The following is a 19,516-nucleotide window of genomic DNA, read 5'->3' on the forward strand; positions in this document are numbered from 1 at the left end:
GAAACTCGAATTTTTAGTCGAATTTTCAAATTTCGAAAATCCAAGATGGCGGACGTGGCCTAAAATGCTATCTTAGCACCTAATCAGTCGATTAAAGTGAAACTTGGTACCCGGGGGTATTTTTCAATGGGGAACTTGAATTTTTAGTCGAATTTTCAAAATTCGAAAATCCAAGATGGCAGACGTGGCCTAAAATGCTATCTTAGCACCTAATCAGTCGATTAAAGTGAAACTTGGTATCTGAGAGTATTTTTCAATGGGGAACTTGAATTTTTAGTCGAATCTTCAAAATTCAAAAATCCAAGATGGCGGACATGGCCTAAAATGCTACCTCAGCGCCTAATCAAGCGATTTACGCGAAACTTGGTACCCGCGGGTATTTTTGAATAGGGAACTCGAATTTTAGTCAAATTTCCAAGATTCGAAAATCTAAGATGGTGGCCGTGGCTTAAAACACTATCTCGGTGACTAACTAATTGATTTTAATGAAACTGGACCGGAGAACCTTGGTATTAGGAAAAGAAAGGAAATTTTAATAGGGGTGCAGTAGGGTTTCTCATGTATCTTAGGCTACGAAATCGAAAAATTCCTGGGTTTTTTTCCATCGTGCATAGATTCTTCCGGAAAATTGACTCTACTGGAAAAGCTAGATTTTTAAGGAAAATTCCGATTTCTTCGGAAAAATTCCGAACTTTCCCAGGATAAATCGCACTGATACAGTTAAATGGAGGTGTTCTTCAGAATCAGCGCCAAAAGTCTACTCCAAAACCATTGGCAAATCTTCGGAAAATCAAAAAAAAAAAAAAAAAAAAAAAAAGTCGACCGGTGTTAGTCCTCAAACTTTTCCTGGCTTTATCTCCACTTCAGTGGGTACACGCCCACTCGAAGTTTTAAAATTCGGTGTTTTTGATCCATTTTGTATTGGAATATTCCAAGAAATAAAAGCTTCTTCTCGTGTTAAAGGAAAACAGTGCGCATTTTGATAAACAGACGGAACTGTCTAAAAGAAGCAGAATACGCTCCAGATATCTTTCATGACGGATGATTTTTCCTTAATTTTTTTGGTTCTGCAAGATATGAAAGGGATACATGTTTTCAATTATGCTTTAATTTAGTGCTCGACGATGCTTTTATGACAATTGTGTTAAATTTTCAATTAAAAGTATCATATGTCACCTCTGGGACGAAAATTTGGGAAATCAGGCAAAATTAGAGCACATTTTGGGAAGTGATACACTTGACGGTGGAAATTCGGGTTTAAGCCCAACTATTAAGCTCGACGAGCTATATTTCCTAAGTCTACACCTAATGATAGACAAAATAAAGTTTGGTTTGCCCAAAAATTCACAAAAAAATTTTGGGAGGTAATAAAACCTGGAATTTGACCCTTATTTGAATTCACCCATGTACCGGAGTACTTCAGATGTGTGACCCGAACCCTTCGGCAGCTCGACCTCAAGTTTTTAGATACGTGATCCGAAAACTTCAAAGATCCATATGACCTCAACTACGGGTCCCACGCACGAAGTTTTTTTCTCCGTGCAAAATCGAGTTTTCATGCTTGATCTTTGTGGAACGGCTAAAAATAATGAAAATAATGATAAGATGACAGCTTTCGCGGAAAAGCTCCCTCACTTAAAAAATTAAATAATTTGTAGTTAATTAAATTAAATTAAATAATTGTAGACACCCTGTAAACAGACATCGATAATACATCGAATAGAATTTCGTTAAAATACGAGTTTTACTTTTCACTCTTCGTAAAACAAGAGCTGAAACACCTATTGGAAGCATATTTCAGTAGTCTATGGATGAAAATTTCATCCGAAAACCCCAAATTAAAGCCAAATGATACGTGACGCGAAAAGTTTGGTTTGAAATGAATTGACTCAACGAATGCGATAAATCGCGTTTAGTTTCAATGGACCACTGCATAAGGTACGAATTTCAGCATTCTGATACATGTATCGTAACTAAAATTTTACGTGGAACAGGATGCGCACAATCAAAATTGCCGAAATTAATTCCTTACGAAGATATTTAATGATTCCTGATGCGTGAATTCAAACCACCCGCTCATGAAAACGTAATGCTCTACGTGATTCACATCGCGCGCTAAACGTTATCATGACTGTCTCTGCGATGTAAAAATTGTTGGCGAAAAGCGTCAGCTGTTTTGTAAAGTTTTGATTCCTCCAGTTTTTCATTTCTCAGTTTCAGTTCGGTATGATACCTTGCCCATAAAGGTGATCTAAAAGCGTCCTCCGAGTGTTATTTCTTTCCATACCACCTTTAGCTTTTACCTAAAAGTCAAATTTACATTTCAAATTTACATTTCATTTTTCAATGTCAAAATTTAATCCCCAAGTTAAATTTTGAGGGGGCGTGTTGGCGAAAAGCGTCAGCTGTTTTGTAAAGTTTTGATTCCTCCAGTTTTTCATTTCTCAGTTTCAGTTCGGTATGATACCTTGCCCATAAAGGTGATCTAAAAGCGTCCTCCGAGTGTTATTTCTTTCCATACCACCTTTAGCTTTTACCTTTAGCCTTTAAAAATCAGGCAACCTCAATCTTGACGCTTTAGCTCAGCTATAGCAAATTGCTAATAGTTTGAACAACACATGGTGGGAAATGAACATTGCTCGATTGAGAAGCTCGCTGAAACCGTTGTAGTGCGCGATTTGACTCACGTAGAACTTCGAGTTTTTTGTGAGCGGGCAGTTCAAACTCCTCGTAACCAATGTGAAATAAAAACTTTAATATCTTCGTAAGGAGTTAATTTCAGTAATTTTTGTTGTACGAATCGTGTTCGACGTGAAATTCTGGTTAAGAAACATGCATCAGATTGCTTAAATTCTTACCTTGTCTAGTGGTCCATTGGCTTTGATTTAGCGTTTTCGAACGTGATTTTTCATCGTTACACAAATCAATTGCCTACGCTTCTACTCTGTTTCAGCTCTTTTTTTGCGAAGAGTGAACAGAAAAACTCGTATTTCAGCAAAATTGTTCGAGATATCAATATTTGTTCATTTCCTGGGAGGTATCAAAGCGTGAACCGAGTACCCCAGGGAAGCTGTGACGGATCGGCAACACCGCGTCTGGGAAAAATTGATGAGTCCGCGGAAAAGTCTCTGGGAAAACATTCCCGCTTTTCCACGCGATAAAGCAGTCCGAGTTCAACCGAGCAGATGACCGCTTGCTCGCTGGACGTTTTTCCAGAGTTACGAACTCACAACTCGCTAATTACAGTCTCGAAAACAGAAGGATTTACACTAACAGTAATATTCGTGGGGAAATCTTCCGCGGTGAAGCGCATCACTCTGGGAAGAGGGAGAGGGGAGGGGGGAGTGGAAAGAGAGAGAGGAGAGGGGAATGGGGTGAGAGAGACAGGCTCAGCGATAAGCGATGATGCACTTACCTGTCAAACTTGGAAAAATTAGTAACACCGAAAGAAAAACTTCTTGAGATCTTATTTTGACTTAAAGCGTCGTTTCTATAATAGTTGACAAAATTTGTTGTTGTTTTTTTAAAGTTAAATCCGTGCGGATTCGACCCAACATCAGTTTTTATTTTTTTGGTTGAAAGCATATTTTTGCTATTTTTTAGATAAAGCTAGAAAACGATAGAAAAACAACGTTTCTTTAACTCAAAAAAACCAAATTTTGTCGACAAGAAACGACGCTTGAAGTCAAAATAATATCGCAAGAAAATTGTTTTTCGTTGAATGCTCTGTGCAATGCGGAATATCGGGGTCCATTGATTAACGTTTGTTCGTTACCAACGTTTAATTTGACAACTTTGATTCAGCTTTCAGAAATTCAATTTCGCCTAGCGTTGGACTTTAAAATGGACGATTTCAATAATTGTGAAATGCTGTTGATGGTACCGGCCGATCGATACCATGAACCGCTCTTATTTTGTATAATATACGTATCCTTTGTGTACCCATGTAAATATCCATCATCATCTATTTTAGTGCTCTGTGTAAATAGGAGTTAGTATGGATGAACGAGAAAAAGTAATTTTCTACGACAAAATATTGTCCAAAAACGACCACGTAAGATACCTCACCCGGAATGACGATTGATTAAAAATAAATTACAGAATAACACAAATTAAAACTTCAATCATTACAGAGTTCTATTGATTCAAATATTCAAGCAACTCGAGGTTCGTACTTACGCGGCTGCGATTCAAAATGTAACCAGAAAACCAGACTGAATGGACACTTACCTACAACAAACAGAAAAAGAAATAATAAGAAAGGAGAGGAATTCAACCCGAGAGAATCATTTTTCTAAAGAACAAGCGCGACAGAGTTGCTGTGATCAATTCAAAAGTCCCGTCAAATTAAAAAAGGGGAAGATATTTTGAAGATGAAGTAAATAAACTTTGAAATGCATACGCCATGAATGTAATTAACCATGGTCCGGCTATATATTCTCCTTATTTATTCTCCTTATTAATTTGTATAAAAACCACGCATAGTGTGTCTCTGTCCGTCCCTGTCAAATTATTGACAGTTTCCCATTCGAGCCACTGTGGCTGATAAAACAGGTTGTCCTTGAAATTACAAAAAAGTAAAAAAAGCAAAAGGAAAATGTCTTGTATATCCTTGATTTATCATTTTAGTCAGAAAATAGCTCATTTATGTTATTAACAATGTTATACCTCTGCTTTGGTTTTAACTTGCAGGGAAAAAAAGTATGTACTCATTTTACACTGCTTTCTTCACGTTCAGAGACACGTTTATATATTACTTTTCATGTGATAAGTTTCTCATATTACGCTTGTGTTAGATTTCACGACTAAATCATCCGATTATTTCGTCAGGCTATGCCAACCATTGTTTAGTTATTTTCTTGTTGTTTGTCTTGTTGTGCGCTTCTTGGGCCTCGCCGCTACATACTCCGACACTCAACTGACCAGCCGCGTTGGAACCATCGCAGCAGCCATTCAATGATTTCAGCAGACTCAGCAAGTTTCAGTAGGAACCGAAGATGCACTGAAACTTTCCAAGTCGCCCATGAAATCAATGATAGCAAAATACGGAGATTTCACGCGACACCGCTTTGCCGTTTTCCCATCACAGCGTCATGTAATCTCAACGCATAATGCACTGGCTTTTGACGTCATATTCACCTTCAAATATAAATAAATAAAAAAGTGATTATAAAGTGCCACGAGGAATTTCTGGGATCTCCATTTTTTCATTTTACATTCCTATTTGAGAACCGTAATGAAGAAAATAGGAAGTAGACCTGGCTCCGGCTGGTCCCATTCTACCATACTGTTCTTATCAACACTATTTATCTAAATTGATTATGAAGTTAACTTTGATTGAGTCGGTATGGAATAATTATTAGAAGTGTAAAGGTACAGTATAGAGGTTTTGAATTTGACAAGTTGTTTCTTTAGATAGCCACTATATTAAACAGGAAAAGTTTCCCCAAAAACCAAAAATATCATTTTGTTACAGTTGCCTAGTGTTCAATTTGTGGTGAAATCAAGCAATACAGCAGACTATCTCTATGATTTTTCAAATATTGTTTATGGTTGCATCCGTTTCCGTAAGTCCAACCCTTTTATGAAGTTTCGGTTTTCGGATTTAAAGAGAAAAACATAATAATACAAATTTTGGGCTCTTGAATTTTTAAAATGAAACTGCTTACTTTCGTCCATATTTAAACTAGGTCACGTGTAGACTTGTTCCAATATTGCAGCGTGTCACACTGTGAAACACATAATGCGGTAATATATTTAATGTCACTATTTCAATGTGACTCATGTTTTAGAGGGTTCACTCGACATTTTTGGCATTTTGTGATTTGACAAACTTTCAATTCCGCAACTTATCAAACAGGGAAGTAAAGTTTACAAATAAAGAAAGAACTATGCATATGAACAGGAGAAGTCCTCTTAAATTTTTAAAAAAATATGTTTATAGGAATATCGGAATGAAAAGGTCACATATACTGAAAAGCGAATTTTTCCAGACAATGCAAATTTTTCAACTCATTAAAATTTTTAAGAATAATGTAATCGATGCTGATCTTCTCAAACGTCAAGGCACGCTTTAATGCGATCAGTTATTTTTCATTCTTTGCAGGGTGCTTCAAATACCGGCGGAAAGCCACGCAATCAGATCACCTTTAAACATCTCACTTCGACACGTGAATTCATTGACAAAACCCTGCTGATCAAGTTCATCCTAGACAACCATTGGCACATCTTCATCGCGGGTCCCCCTGGTTTCGGCAAGTCTGCAAACCTGCAAATGCTCCGGGATTTCTTTTCCTTGGATGTCAATTCTCATGGATACTCTATTAACGCGGCAGAGATCCTGAAAACGGATGCAACCATTCAGAAAGCCGTCAGTAAAAGTAAAGGCCTTCGGAACGTCTTGACAAAACGAGTGGCTTTCCTGACTGACACTGAGAGCCATTCAATACACGCGAATGCTACGAAACCTCACGGTGTCTACCTTCTGAAAAACTATGAAACCTTCTCGAAGCCGGCGCTGCAAATATTGGAGCAGTCTCCGGAGTTGTTCTTAACCCACTTTGCTCGCTATCCTGTTCTTTTGCTCGACTTTGGAACTCTGTCTACAAATTCTGATCGAGACTATTTGCGCTCTTTTCAAAGAATGCTCTCGGAGCTGTTTAAGCCATTTTCTTACTTGTTAAAGAGTAACAGGCTGACCTCAGGCAGCAAGGATGAATTTTTACTCTACCGCGACCAGTTTGAAAAACTGAGCCTAGAAGAGGTACGTATGCTGACTCGATGAGTCCGACTAAATTATATGTAGTAGCATCTTAAGTCCTCCGAGTATGGAGTTTCCACGATCTATTTTTTTATGAATTTAATTAACAAGATTGTAAAATAGTGCAGGGTTTACACTGTTTCAAGTGAAAAATTGCACAGATAGTCTCCTTTGATTTCTTGAAAAAACTTGTGAAAAGGTAAGTATAAATGATTGATGAATAATACTGAGGGTTTAATAGTTAGAAATAGTCATTAGATAGCCAGCACACATTAAAAAAATATAACATTTATCTTATAAATGCATTTCAAAAATATCAAAAATACAAAAACTGCATGGCAGGTCAAGATCTACAAGGTGTATGTATATTAAGTCAAGTTTGCATGATTTTTTTGCCATCAAATTAAATATTTACAAGAGTTTTTTTTTTTTGCAAGTTACTAAGACTTGTGAAAAAGAGAAAAAAGATTTTAAAAAAATAGTGGGGGGGGGGGGGGCACTGTAACTAAGGCACCAAAAACAAGAATGTGCCTCGGGTGGTTGTGGCATTGCCAGAATCTGTTATTTAGCATTCGTCGGCTATGAGTGGTCCAGAATAACTTTTTTCCGACTCCAAAACGTGCTTATGTTTTTAGTTTTTAGCAATGCGAAGATAAACTTGAGAGTCATTCTGGAGAAAAACACGGCGATCTTATTCAGATTTAGCGGCTTAAAATACACATATAAAGCTACCAATCAAAGACCACCAGAAATTCCAGTTCTTTTGTATTTGGGACAAAAATGGCTGATAGTGCCTCTTTTAGCCGGGAAAATCGGCTTCTCCGGAAAATTAAAAGGTTATTAGAGAAAACGGTTATGGTCATATTCGCTTCTAGCAGCTCAAGATGCACCAAAATTGGTACACTGAGGAGACCAATAAATCAATAAGTCACTATAATTCTCTATAAATATCATATACGAACCGATTTTCAAACAGACTTTGCTCTCAAGAGACTCAAGTTGACTCTTTTGCCTATCATATTCCTTACCTCGCGAACACTTCGAAACAGCATTTTATTATTTAAAAATTGTTAGCTTTTGATGGAAATATAAAAATCTGAATTTTAAAATGCACTCCTTGAAAGCTCTTTTGAATTATAAATTCTTCAAAGCCAGGGGCGTGGCTAGGAAATTTCTCTGGGGGGGGGGGGGCATGGGACCACCTCTCGTGGTGAAGAGAGCGGGGGGGGGGTGAGGAATGGAGGATCCCGTTTTTCTGGGAGGGGGGGCACGAGATTTCTGGGGGGCAGCCCCCCCCCCCCAGGACACCCCTGACTACGCCTATGTTCAAAGCTAATTCCAGCAGAAATTCTTGGGTTTTTCCAAAATAATTCAAAGCGATACTTAGTTTAAAAAAAAGGTCTTTCAAATAGAATTTAAAAAATCCAGACTGAGCCGACAGGACCTCCAAGTAAGCTTGAAACAAGCGCACTATGTCCATTGAGTTTAAAAAAAAAATCAAATGAACCGAACGGCGTATTTTTACAGATCACAGTCGGAGGAGAAACACTTGCCCGACTCTTATCAACACATCATCACCGAAAATCGATCGTTTTAGTAGACAACTTCGACGCATCCATCCGTGAAGCGCTTTTGGCGCCACATCTCGATGATAGAAGTTTCAAGGGGATCATGTGGAGTGTTTCCCGATTTGTCAAGTTACTCATAAAGGGTAGGTTTGTCATCCGTACCGTGGTGACGGGTACAATCAGATTCGACGTTTTCGGATTGACGCATTTTTCAGTCTTTGACGATGATTATTTGCATCGGTAAGTTTTTTTTACGTTGATAAAATATTCATAACGGTTGGCCGTATCATTGGCCGATTTTGATGTATTACCAAACTCTTAACCAAAAAACCTCGAAGATGAAGCGTTCATTACAGCAGATTTTATTACTTTATTTATCTGTTGTATAATACGTTTTTTGAAAGTAAAAAATCTCACCGACCTAATTTTAAAACAAAAAACATCCTAATTTTATTAACTATTATTACACGATGCTATTCCGCAGAAACATTGGCATAACAATAAGACAATACAGAAAAATATGGGTAATAAGTCTGAAAACATTTCAAAAACTTGGGACGTTGGCGAGGTCCTGGCAATCCGATTTATTAAACCGCAGGAAAAACAGTTAAATCCCTACGTATGAAACTAGAATGAGAGCAAAAAATAAATACCTCGATATCAGTATTTTCGGAAGTTTGGTTTATCTTCGAATACAACAAGTCAATTTCTTAGATTTCGTTCCTACAAGTTTGTCTTCCATTAGGCGCATTTAAGACCTCAAACCGTCCTGCCTTAACGACAATTTGCTAATTTTGCACATGGTTTTGCTGCAGGGGCGGACTGGACCGGAAAAATTATCCGGGAATATCCGCTCTCAGTGCTTGGACCGACCCATTTTAGTTGTTTTATAGCCGCGTGAGAAGATTATCCGGCCCTTAAAATTTCCTAAGTACCTACGGCCCACCGGGATTTTCCCCGGGTTCCCCGTCTGCCCAGCAGTCCGCTCTTGGCGTTAATTTCTCTACCTTTTCTAGTGAATAGTTAGCGTAAAATGATATGGTGTTACAAAGGCTGATAAAAAAGTACCGGGACTGGTTCCATAACTCAAAAATTAAGATAACTAGAGGCTTAGTATTGGTTTCATTTAAAAGATCAACTTAATATTTATCGATTGAGACCAAAATCATAACTTTCGGTTGAATATTTCAAAAGTTACGACTTGTAAAAAAAATATCTGGACCCCCTACCGTTTTTAGTGACTATTTTCTCTTGCCGAGAACACTATCTAAATTAATGATCAGTGCACGGTTCTTTTGCGACTAATCATTGCAAAAGCTAATTGATTTGGCAACACTGTCAAGTCGTCGTCGTCCGACTACGGGTATAAAGAAAACCTGGGAAATTTTCGGTAGTGGTTGACACTTCACAGTGCGTGCGTGGTCTACGCTGCAGACTGTGAGTGATTTTGTTTCTGTGTTCGAAATTGTTGATACCATCATTGCAAGAAATAAAGCAGTGGAAAAAGAACAACATTTTGTGATTCGATATTGTGTTCAACGTGGTTTATCATGCTACGGATACGCTGAATGAAATGAAAGGTGTGTACCGGGACGATTCTTTAAGTCGAACCGCGATTTTCCGCTGGCTTTTTCTTGGGGTGGCTGACCAACGGTTCATTCTTTCCCCATGGTTTTTGAACATTTATACCCGTAGTCGGACGACGGCGACGACTTGACAGTGTTGCACAAATCAATTAGCTTTCGCCATGATTAGTTGCAAAAGAACCGTGCACTGATCATTAATTTAGAGAGTGTTCTCGGCAAGAGAAAATAGTCACTAAAAACGGTAGGGGGTCCAGATATTTTTTTCACAAACAGTGTCGTAACTTTTGAAATATTCAACCGAAAGTTTTGATTTTGGTCTCAATCGATAAATATTAAGTTGATCTTTCAAATGAGACCAATACTAAGCCTCTAGTTATCTTAATTTTTGAGTTATGGAACCAGTCCCGGTACTTTTTGGACAGCCTTTGTATTTCAATAGGTTATATTTCCATTTAAATGCATTAAACTCTACGGAGATTATTTGATATTTTCCAGGTATTACGGCCTGACAGAAGCTGATGTTTCTGAGCTGGCTAAACGCTTTGATAAAAATAACAATAGAACTGACATTAAGAAATGGTTCGGTGGCTACAAAACAGCAGGCGAGGGTCAAACTATCTACAACACACGCTCAACGCTCACTTTTTTTAAAACGGGCGAGCTAAAACCGTACCGGTATGAGTGCATGAAATTCAAAACATTAAAAAACCTTTTGGAGTTTGAGAAAGTGGGCCAATTTATGGAAGATGCGTTTGACAATAAAACTCGGCTGCACGTCCGGGAGAAGATTCCACAGAAGCTCCTTAGGCAACTGCGACAAACTATATTTGGTCCCAATCACACTTGCGCCCATAAGAACGTAATTTTGCAGATTCTTCTTGATCATGGCTTTTATTCTATTCACGACAGAAATACACTACACATACCGAACTTCGAGGCAATGCTGGATATCCAAAACTTGATTTTCGACCGAGAATACTACATCAACAAATTGAAGATTAGCGACTACACTATTGATAACTTTGTGCAGAGCATTGAGCAACTGACAGGAGAGGAAGCGCCCTTCCAAAACTTCTCTGCAGCTGTTACAGACCTATTTAAACATCGCATTCCGCAAGGTGCAAGGGAAACGGCACACACCTTGCTTACTTTGGTGGCGGACGCTCACAAGTTCACCTTGTTGCGTGGTCAAGAGACTCTGGAACGCAACCACCGGCAAGATGTGCTTGTTAAGCGCTCTAAAGAAATGGGCATCGTCATCGGGATCACCGTGGGCTCAATTAACAAAATAGCGCTGAGACCTGTATTCCTCAGGAGTTTACAAGTGTTTCCAGACTGTAAATTGAGGGTTGCCATCTTGTTAGGTTTGAAACCGCACGGACTGATCGGAGATCTTGAGGTTCTTTACGCACTTGACAATCGCCCTGTTATACATTGAAAAAATACAATTCAACCACCAACTTCATTCTTGCGTTTCACTCTTTTTATATTATCATATACACAAAAGAGCACTCGGGAAAACAGAATTACAATTTTTGAAATTATGTGATTATTAAGGTTTCATTATCTTTGAGAATGACTTCAAACTGTGGACTTGAGATTCTCTCCAGAATATGTTTTGAAGACCGAAACATTTTTCTTAAGAAGTTGCAATATGATAAATGGAAATATCATCAAATTTTTCTAGGCCTCAGCTCAACTAAGAGAACGGTTGGGTTTCAATGGTTCAGGTAGCTTTGCAGTAATCTTTTGCGTTTTAAAGGAATATATTCCTATTTTTCTCCCCTCTTCCTTTTTCAATTTTTTTTTTTGATAAGTACATACTACACGGAAAAAAATGGGGTAGTAGACACAACTAGCGGTTAGTTAAAAATGGGGTAGTAGACACAACTAGCGGTTAGTTAAAAATGCACCAGCTACGGTGCGGTAGTTACGATAACTACCGCGGTGGAGGTTACAACTAACCCGGTAGTTACATCAACGTTGATGTAACTACCGGGTTAGTTGTGACCTCCACCGCACTGGAAAACAAGCAGTGAACTCCAACACAATGTGTTGATAAGGCGCGTCATTAACTCGCATATATCAACCCCTTCAGTTTTCATTTACAGAGATTTCAAAATAGGCAAGCAGCGCAACAAGATAATTCACGATCCAATACTGCGAGGTCAACGACGCACCTTGACGAGACCGTGTATTGTGAATGTAAAAAGCTATTCGAACGAATTTTTTTTTTGATCTGCCTAAAGCAAAATCTTACGATCGATAATGGCGGCTTCTCAAGAGCAACGAGGTAGGCGATCTTTTGCACCAACGAACAGAAAACTGATGGCGAAAAATAACCAATCGGAACCTCCCAAAAAAAAGAATTGGCCTAAATTCGTTTTTCGGTGGTTCTGCGCAGATTTACAAGTCAGACACGACATCTCAAGGCGAAAAAAAACTCGCGGAAAGCGAATTTTAGAATTCTACACAACTTGACGTAGAGACATGATTGGCTAAAAAACACAACGACTTTTGATACATCCGAAAAAAAACCAAAGATCGAAGAGTGGGCGATTCGCTCAAGGTCGCAGAGACCTAGGGAATCACATAGCAGTAGCAACGGAACGATTGTAAAGACAGGGGAACTCCGTTCCCACGCCAAAACCGTGTATCCCAATTTTTCCCGCTATTTTTCCTCCCGCATCTGGACTACAGCGCCACAACTCACAATGGACCACTAGACAAGGTACAAATTTAAGTAATCTGATACATGTTTCTTAATCAGAATTTCACGTAGAACACGATTTACACAACAAAAATTACTAAAACCAACTCCTAACGAAGATATTAACGTTTTTATTTCACATTGGTCACGAGGAATTTGAACTGCCCGCTCACAAGAAACTCAAAGCTCTACGTGAGTCAAATTGCGCACTACAACGGTTTCAGCAAGCTTCTCAACCGAGCAATGTTCATTTCCCGCCATGTATTTTTCAAACTATAAGCAATTTGCTATAGCTGAGCCAAAGCGTCAAGATTAAGGTTGCCAGATTTTTACATTGCAGAGACTGTCATGATAACGTTTAGCGCGCGATGTGAATTACGTAGAGCATTGAGTTTTCATGAGCGGGTGGTTTGAATTCACGCATCAAGAATCATTTAATATCTTTGTAAGGAGCTAATTTCGGCAATTTTGATTGTGCGCATCGTGTTCTACGTGAAATTTTAGTTACGAAACATGTATCAGAATGCTGAAATTCGTTCCTTGTCTAGTGGTCCATTGTCTGTCGCCTGGATTGCAGGCGGAGGGTAGGGTGTCCCTAATTTTTGAAATTTGAGAAAAGTTAAGCTCCCCAGGTCTCAAAACGTGCTATGAGGTGTACAAATAAGGAATGTTTTTTGGAAAAAATTTTAAAAAAATTTTTAGGACTCTCTCAAGCGCCCTAAAGGGCGTCAGTCGAAAACGTTCATTTCTGGTATAGTGGATAGTCAATCCTAGGTGCGAAATTGACGAAGTAACGCCTATAAGGCAAACATTTGGTCCGTTTGGTCGTATCTTTGATCGTTCAGCCGGAAAACCGACTTAAATGGGCGGCAAGTCGAGCCGCGGCCGCGCGCGGCTGACCGAGACAAGCTTTGCATCGCGCGGCGACGCGCGTGGGTTGTGAGTGAGGAACATGTACTCATACACAGCTAAACGTAGTGCAGGAAGCAACGATGGGGAGGCTGCAAAAAAAGACGAAAAAAAGAAACGGGGCGTTTCGTAATATTAACTTCTCATGCTCAACTGGAAACAAAGAAAAATAAAAATATAAATAAATGAATTAATAAATAAATAAATGAAAATAAAAGGCTAAACACGAGTTGTTGATTCGCTGTTATTGCGAGACCTCGGAGACTCAATGTTGTTCTTCAGAGGGAGGACAATTAAAATTCTGATAAGGCTCTTTAAAATTAATATAAATTGTTCAATGTTTAAAAACGTCTTCGGCATGAAATCAGTTAAGCGTACCATCGTCCAACTTGCGTAGTAACATATTTTTGGCAACAATAGCAATATTAGGTAGTTTAACAAAAGTCAAAGCTTATCAAAATTTTTCGATGTCATTAGCTAGAATTTTTTTGGATATTTTATGAACATTGTTTGTGAAGTGAGACGATACTTGTAGTAAATCTTGAAATCTTGCTCACTTTCAACTTCCTTATTAAATTTTTGCATCAATTTGACGGCCCTTTCAGTATGGTCCTTCACAACTTCCTTTAATAAGGCTCGGTGGATGAATAAGGCGATTCACGCTCTGAAGATCTGGATGTTAGAAATTAGTTCCCCCTTACAGGAGAGAAACAAAAAGGAATTCTTCACGTTAATTTTTAAATTCTACTAAGTCTTCAATGAGCTGAAGGTCATTTTTGGGAACGCCAGCAGAATGGGGAGAACGAAACGGACATTTTATATACACCTTAACAATAAAAAATATTAACGTGAAGAATTCCTTTTTGTTTCTCTCCTGTAAGGGGGAACTAATTTCTAACATCCAGATCTTCAGAGCGTGAATCGCCTTATTCATCCACCGAGCCTTATTAAAGGAAGTTGTGAAGGACCATACTGAAAGGGCCGTCAAATTGATGCAAAAATTTAACAAGCAGTGAACTCCAACACAATGTGTTGATAAGGCGCGTCATTAACTCGCACATATCAACCCCTTTAGTTTTCATTTACAGAGATTTCAAAAAAGGCAAGCAGCACAACAGGAGAATTCACGATCCAACACTGCAAGGTCAACGACGCACCTTGACGAGACCGTGTATTGTGAATCTAGAAAGCTATTCGAACAAATTTAAGTTTTTTGATCCGCCTCAAGCAAAATCTTATCAGATTCTTGAGGAAAAGTGCTACGGAAAAATTTAAGCGAAGAAAGGAAAAATTCTGTCGAATTCCTAGAAGATAAAGTCGATTTAAAGGTATTTTGGGGTTAAAATACCCAAATCACCGGTATTATAAATCCCGTTATATTATTGAAAAGAAATTGACTCGATATAAATGCAATTGTATTAAATATGTCTTGATTTTGTTATTTTAAACGTCTTTTCATGCAAAGAAGCTCAACCATGTCCATGCTTTATTCATTCATGAATTGAAAGTAAGCAATCCACATCCCGAAAATCTACCGATTTGCCGTAAAAAATCGCAGAAACTTGATATACCAGGTCGATGTACCCACTCTTTGAATTTACCAATCAATTTAGTGAGTGCACGTAGGTATGTGAAAGTCAAAATGCTATAGTCATTTTGGGTGCATTCATTTTTCATGAAACAATTGTAAGTAATTTCAATCCCGAAAAACCATAAATTTTCCGTATAAAATCGAAAAAATCAAAATATGTCGACTCCCTGACGTGAAAATTGAATTCTACGTGTGAAAATACTTATGTATCGATATGCTGAACAGAATGCCCGCCTCTCCTCGTAATGTACAAACCGTTCCTATACTCATCTTAAAATTGTTCTCAGAGCTTTGTGTTATTATCAGCTTCCATTTAAACCCCGGTTTGATGGCCGAATCGGCTGCCCAAAAAGCAAGCCATTTTTGAAGGGCTCTATGAGAAATTCGTGATATTATCAGCTCTCAGGAAATCACCTCATGGGTAAAATTGCTGATATAAATCGAGTGCTTAAAATAATCGTATTCAAGAAACTAAGGCATTAAACTATGGAGTCAATTTCGTTTTAATAATATAACGGGATTTACTTGTCTTCAGGTCAAAACTCATACAAGGAAGCCCCTTGCAAGAGGCTAATTTTTTGTAATTTCACTCAATTTTTTCTCCTTTTTATAATTGAACTAGCAACCAGCCCGTGCTTCGCACGGTGATAAACCGTCATTAATGAAATTACACCATGTTATAACAATAACTTTTGTATTAATATATTTTACTATACCTATTATGCCCATATTTATATTTTTTAATATAATTATTCAGAAGCTACAAAATATTTTTACATGTGGGGGCTGTTGTTGTACCCATCAGCAAAAACAAAAAACATGTTTGCGAGTATCAATTTTGTAAATATGGTAGTAATTTATAGACCCAGCAGTCTTGAAATTAAAAAATAAATAACTGTTGTAAGAAGATGTATTTATTAATTTCAATAAATAAAAAAGGCAAATTTTGAGATGTTGCTCTACACTAAAAACATTAAATGAAAAATCATACAAAAGAATAAACTTAAAAAATATAAAATCATGAGTGTGACAGACATTTTGAGATCTTGCGCTAGACCTAAAAAAGTAGTCAAGTTATTTATTTTAATTGAATAGCAACTTGAATTGACAATAAATTTTGAAAGAAGATATAACATGCTCTGAAATTTTGGAAATTGGAATTGGAATTTTGAATTTATCATCATTTAATAACAATTTAAATTTATAATCTGGAAAAATTAAATTATTCCGGAAAATAATTTCGGACTTTTAATGTGAAGTACCAGTATTGTGATGCCTTGCATTTCAAAAAAGAGGAGGTGAACGGCCATTTTAACAGATGCTGTCATAATGGTCTTCTCAGACTTGCCGAGCCTGGAATCGAAGACTAACTTCGAGACCTCTTCTCCAAACCTATTTTCATGACCAACATTTTGAGGTACAACAGTTGTATGGCTTTTGCATCTCTGTCTGCTTCCGAAGCTCATATAATTTTGAACCAAATCTTCTGCTATTGAATACGAAATTATGATACGCATCCAGTCATACCGCATTATGACTGGCCTCTCTCAACTTATATTCGTATGTAACGATAAACAATGGGACGCGTTTGCTACGGCGCCTTGATACAACTATATAACCTCGACGGATGTCTGTATTGCGTTCAAAAAATTGAAGGCGTTTTGACCCCCTGCTCATACTACCTGTAGTTGATTCGATCGACAAACGCGTTGGTCGGCGGTGACGGGGACTTGATGCATTTTTTTAAACTTGATGGATGTCCGTATCGCACGACTGAAGTGCGAAACCACGTATCTCCGTTGCGGTGTTTCAAAATTTCCCGTTCCTAATTCATCCCTTCCATGAGAAACAATCCAAATTTACGACTATAAATTTTGAACCAAATCTTCTGCAATCGCATACGAAAAATCATGGAGAATTTAAGTTTTTTTGTTAACCAGCTTCTCGAAAGAAAAATAAAATTTCTAAGGAAGTCTGCAACGTCGCAAAAGAAGAAACGTCGTCTCTCATTTTGCCCAAAAATATGTATGTATAAAATTGAAGGCATTATGACTGGCCTCTCTCAACTTATATTCGTATGTAACGATAAACAATGGGACGCGTTTGCTACGGCGCCTTGATACAACTATATAACCTCGACGGATGTCCGTATTGCGTTCAAAAAATTGAAGGCGTTTTGACCCCCTGCTCATACTACCTGTAGTTGATTCGATCGACAAACGCGTTGGTCGGCGGTGACGGGGACTTGATGCATTTTTTTAAACTTGATGGATGTCCGTATCGCACGACTGAAGTGCGAAACCACGTATCTCCGTTGCGGTGTTTCAAAATTTCCCGTTCCTAATTCATCCCTTCCATGAGAAACAATCCAAATTTACGACTATAAATTTTGAACCAAATCTTCTGCAATCGCATACGAAAAATCATGGAGAATTTAAGTTTTTTTGTTAACCAGCTTCTCGAAAGAAAAATAAAATTTCAAAGAAAGTCTGCAAAGTCGCAAATGGAGAAACGTCGTCTCTCATTTTGCCCAAAAATATGTATGTATAAAATTGATGGCATCATGACTGGCCTCTCTCAACTTATATTCGTCTGTAACGAAAAACAATGGGACGCGTTTGCTACGGCGCCTTGATACAACTATATAACCTCGACGGATGTCCGTATTGCGTTCAAAAAATTGAAGGCGTTTTGACCCCCTGCTCATACTACCTGTAGTTGATTCGATCGACAAACGCGTTGGTCGGCGGTGACGGGGACTTGATGCATTTTTTTAAACTTGATGGATGTCCGTATCGCACCGACTGTAGTGCGAAACCACGTATCTCCATTGCGGTGTTTCAAAATTTCCCGTTCCTAATTCATCCCTTCCATGAGAAACAATCCAAATTTACGACAATAAATTTTGAACCAAATCTTCTGCAATCGCATACGAAAAATCATGGAGAATTTAAGTTTTATGTTGATCAGCTTCTCGAAAGAAAAATAAAATTTCTAAGGACGTCTGCAACGTCGCAAAAGAAGAAACGTCGTCTCTCATTTTGCCCAAAAATATGTATGTATAAAATTGAAGGCATTATGACTGGCCTCTCTCAACTTATATTCGTATGTAACGATAAACAATGGGACGCGCTTGCTACGGCGCCTTGATACAACTATACAACCTCGACGGATGTCCGTATTGCGTTCAAAAAATTGAAGGCGTTTAGACCCCCTGCTCATACTACCTATGTAGTTGATTCGATCGACAAACGCGTTGGTCGGCGGTGACGGGGACTTGATGCATTTTTTTAAACTTGATGGATGTCCGTATCGCACGACTGAAGTGCGAAACCACGTATCTCCGTTGCGGTGTTTCAAAATTTCCGTTCTTAAATCATCTCTTCCATGAGAAACAATCCAAATTTACGACTTTAAATTTTGAACCAAATTTTCTGCTATCGAATACGAAAAATCATTGAGAATTTAAGTTTTATGATGACCAGCTTCTCGATGGAAAACTAAAATTTCAATAATTTTTCCATCACAATACTGGCACTTCACATTTAAAAGTCCGAAATTATTTTCCGGATAATCATTTTCGATAATATTATCAGTGCTCTGCCGAAATGAATTGAGGTCATTTCCTTGTTCACCCCTACGTCGTACATTATCTATCTCACTGAGATAGCCATCATGCCGCACTTTGCGTCGCGCGGATAAATTGCGAGAAACATTGCCACGCTTCGCCGGACGCCCACGTTTTCGACTCCGATCCATTCTCAATATTAAAACGAATACGCGCACTTTACTAAAAATTCGAGATTCTTCATACACGACAAATATTAACAAAATTCAAAAGACGACGCGCACTGTACGAAAAAATCGGAATTCTTCATAAACGACGAATATCCATGACGACGAACGCCTCGGGCAGCCGAGTCATCAGGTGACCGAGAACGAACAATTTCGTGAAATTACAGATTTCGTGATTTTGGCAACACTGCTCCGGTTCGGAATCTCCAAAATTAGACAGAAAAAACAGCTGATCGAGACGCAATAAAAGAAGGGAAACCACGACGACCAGACGACGACGATCGATCGCGCAACACCGCTCTAACACACGGGTCACCCTATTTTAGCGTGTTTTCAACCCTTAGAATCAAAATTTCGAAAATCGGACGACGAATTGCACCCCTTCAGCACGAACCGCACATGCGTACAAAGTTTCAAGGAAATCCGCCTTCGGGAAGTCGCTGAAACATTGGGTACAAAATTGGGGCCTCTCCTTTATAGTTTTAGATTGCTTGTCACATTCTGAGGTCAATCATATTAAATTGTAATTTATACATTTCTTTTTTTCCCCCTTCATTTTATTTTTTGTTTGGAGAAGTTTTGTTGATTTCTTCGGAT

The 19,516-nt window shown here is 38.3% G+C and overlaps 2 protein-coding genes across 18 annotated transcripts in view; one reads left to right on the top strand and one right to left on the bottom strand.

Annotated features, from left to right (window-relative positions):
- Window positions 1-19,516, bottom strand: part of CASK (peripheral plasma membrane protein CASK) — an 832,536-nt gene that overhangs the window by 686,869 nt on the left and 126,151 nt on the right. The gene's annotated exons all lie outside the window — the stretch shown is intronic.
- On the top strand, window positions 4,442-11,379 carry LOC109042280 (uncharacterized). Of its 7 annotated transcripts, none has more exons than XM_019058938.2 (4): window positions 4,442-5,567; window positions 6,107-6,763; window positions 8,288-8,568; window positions 10,410-11,379. In XM_019058938.2, the coding sequence occupies exons 1-4, from the start codon at window positions 5,529-5,531 to the stop codon at window positions 11,350-11,352; spliced, it is 1,920 nt and encodes a 639-aa protein (XP_018914483.2). In that variant the 5' UTR covers window positions 4,442-5,528; the 3' UTR covers window positions 11,353-11,379. The 7 variants fall into 7 exon arrangements, with proteins under 7 accessions (XP_018914483.2, XP_072160907.1, XP_072160909.1 ...); XM_072304806.1 differs by having other exon boundaries at window positions 4,443-5,567; window positions 6,203-6,763; XM_072304808.1 differs by having other exon boundaries at window positions 4,449-5,567; window positions 6,213-6,763.

This window comes from Bemisia tabaci, chromosome 10 (assembly GCF_918797505.1).
Source record: "Bemisia tabaci chromosome 10, PGI_BMITA_v3".
NCBI lineage: Eukaryota > Metazoa > Arthropoda > Insecta > Hemiptera > Aleyrodidae > Bemisia > Bemisia tabaci.

What these genes read in the sequence shown, in the direction of transcription:
- LOC109042280 (XM_019058938.2), top strand. Translation starts at nt 5,529, where the DNA reads ATGATTTTTCAAATATTGTTTATGGTTGCATCCGTTTCC. An exon ending in TTATGGTTGCATCCGTTTCC is followed by an intron (nt 5,568 to 6,106) that starts GTAAGTCCAACC and finishes CATTCTTTGCAG; the next exon opens with GGTGCTTCAAATACCGGCGG. An exon ending in GACGATGATTATTTGCATCG is followed by an intron (nt 8,569 to 10,409) that starts GTAAGTTTTTTT and finishes GATATTTTCCAG; the next exon opens with GTATTACGGCCTGACAGAAG.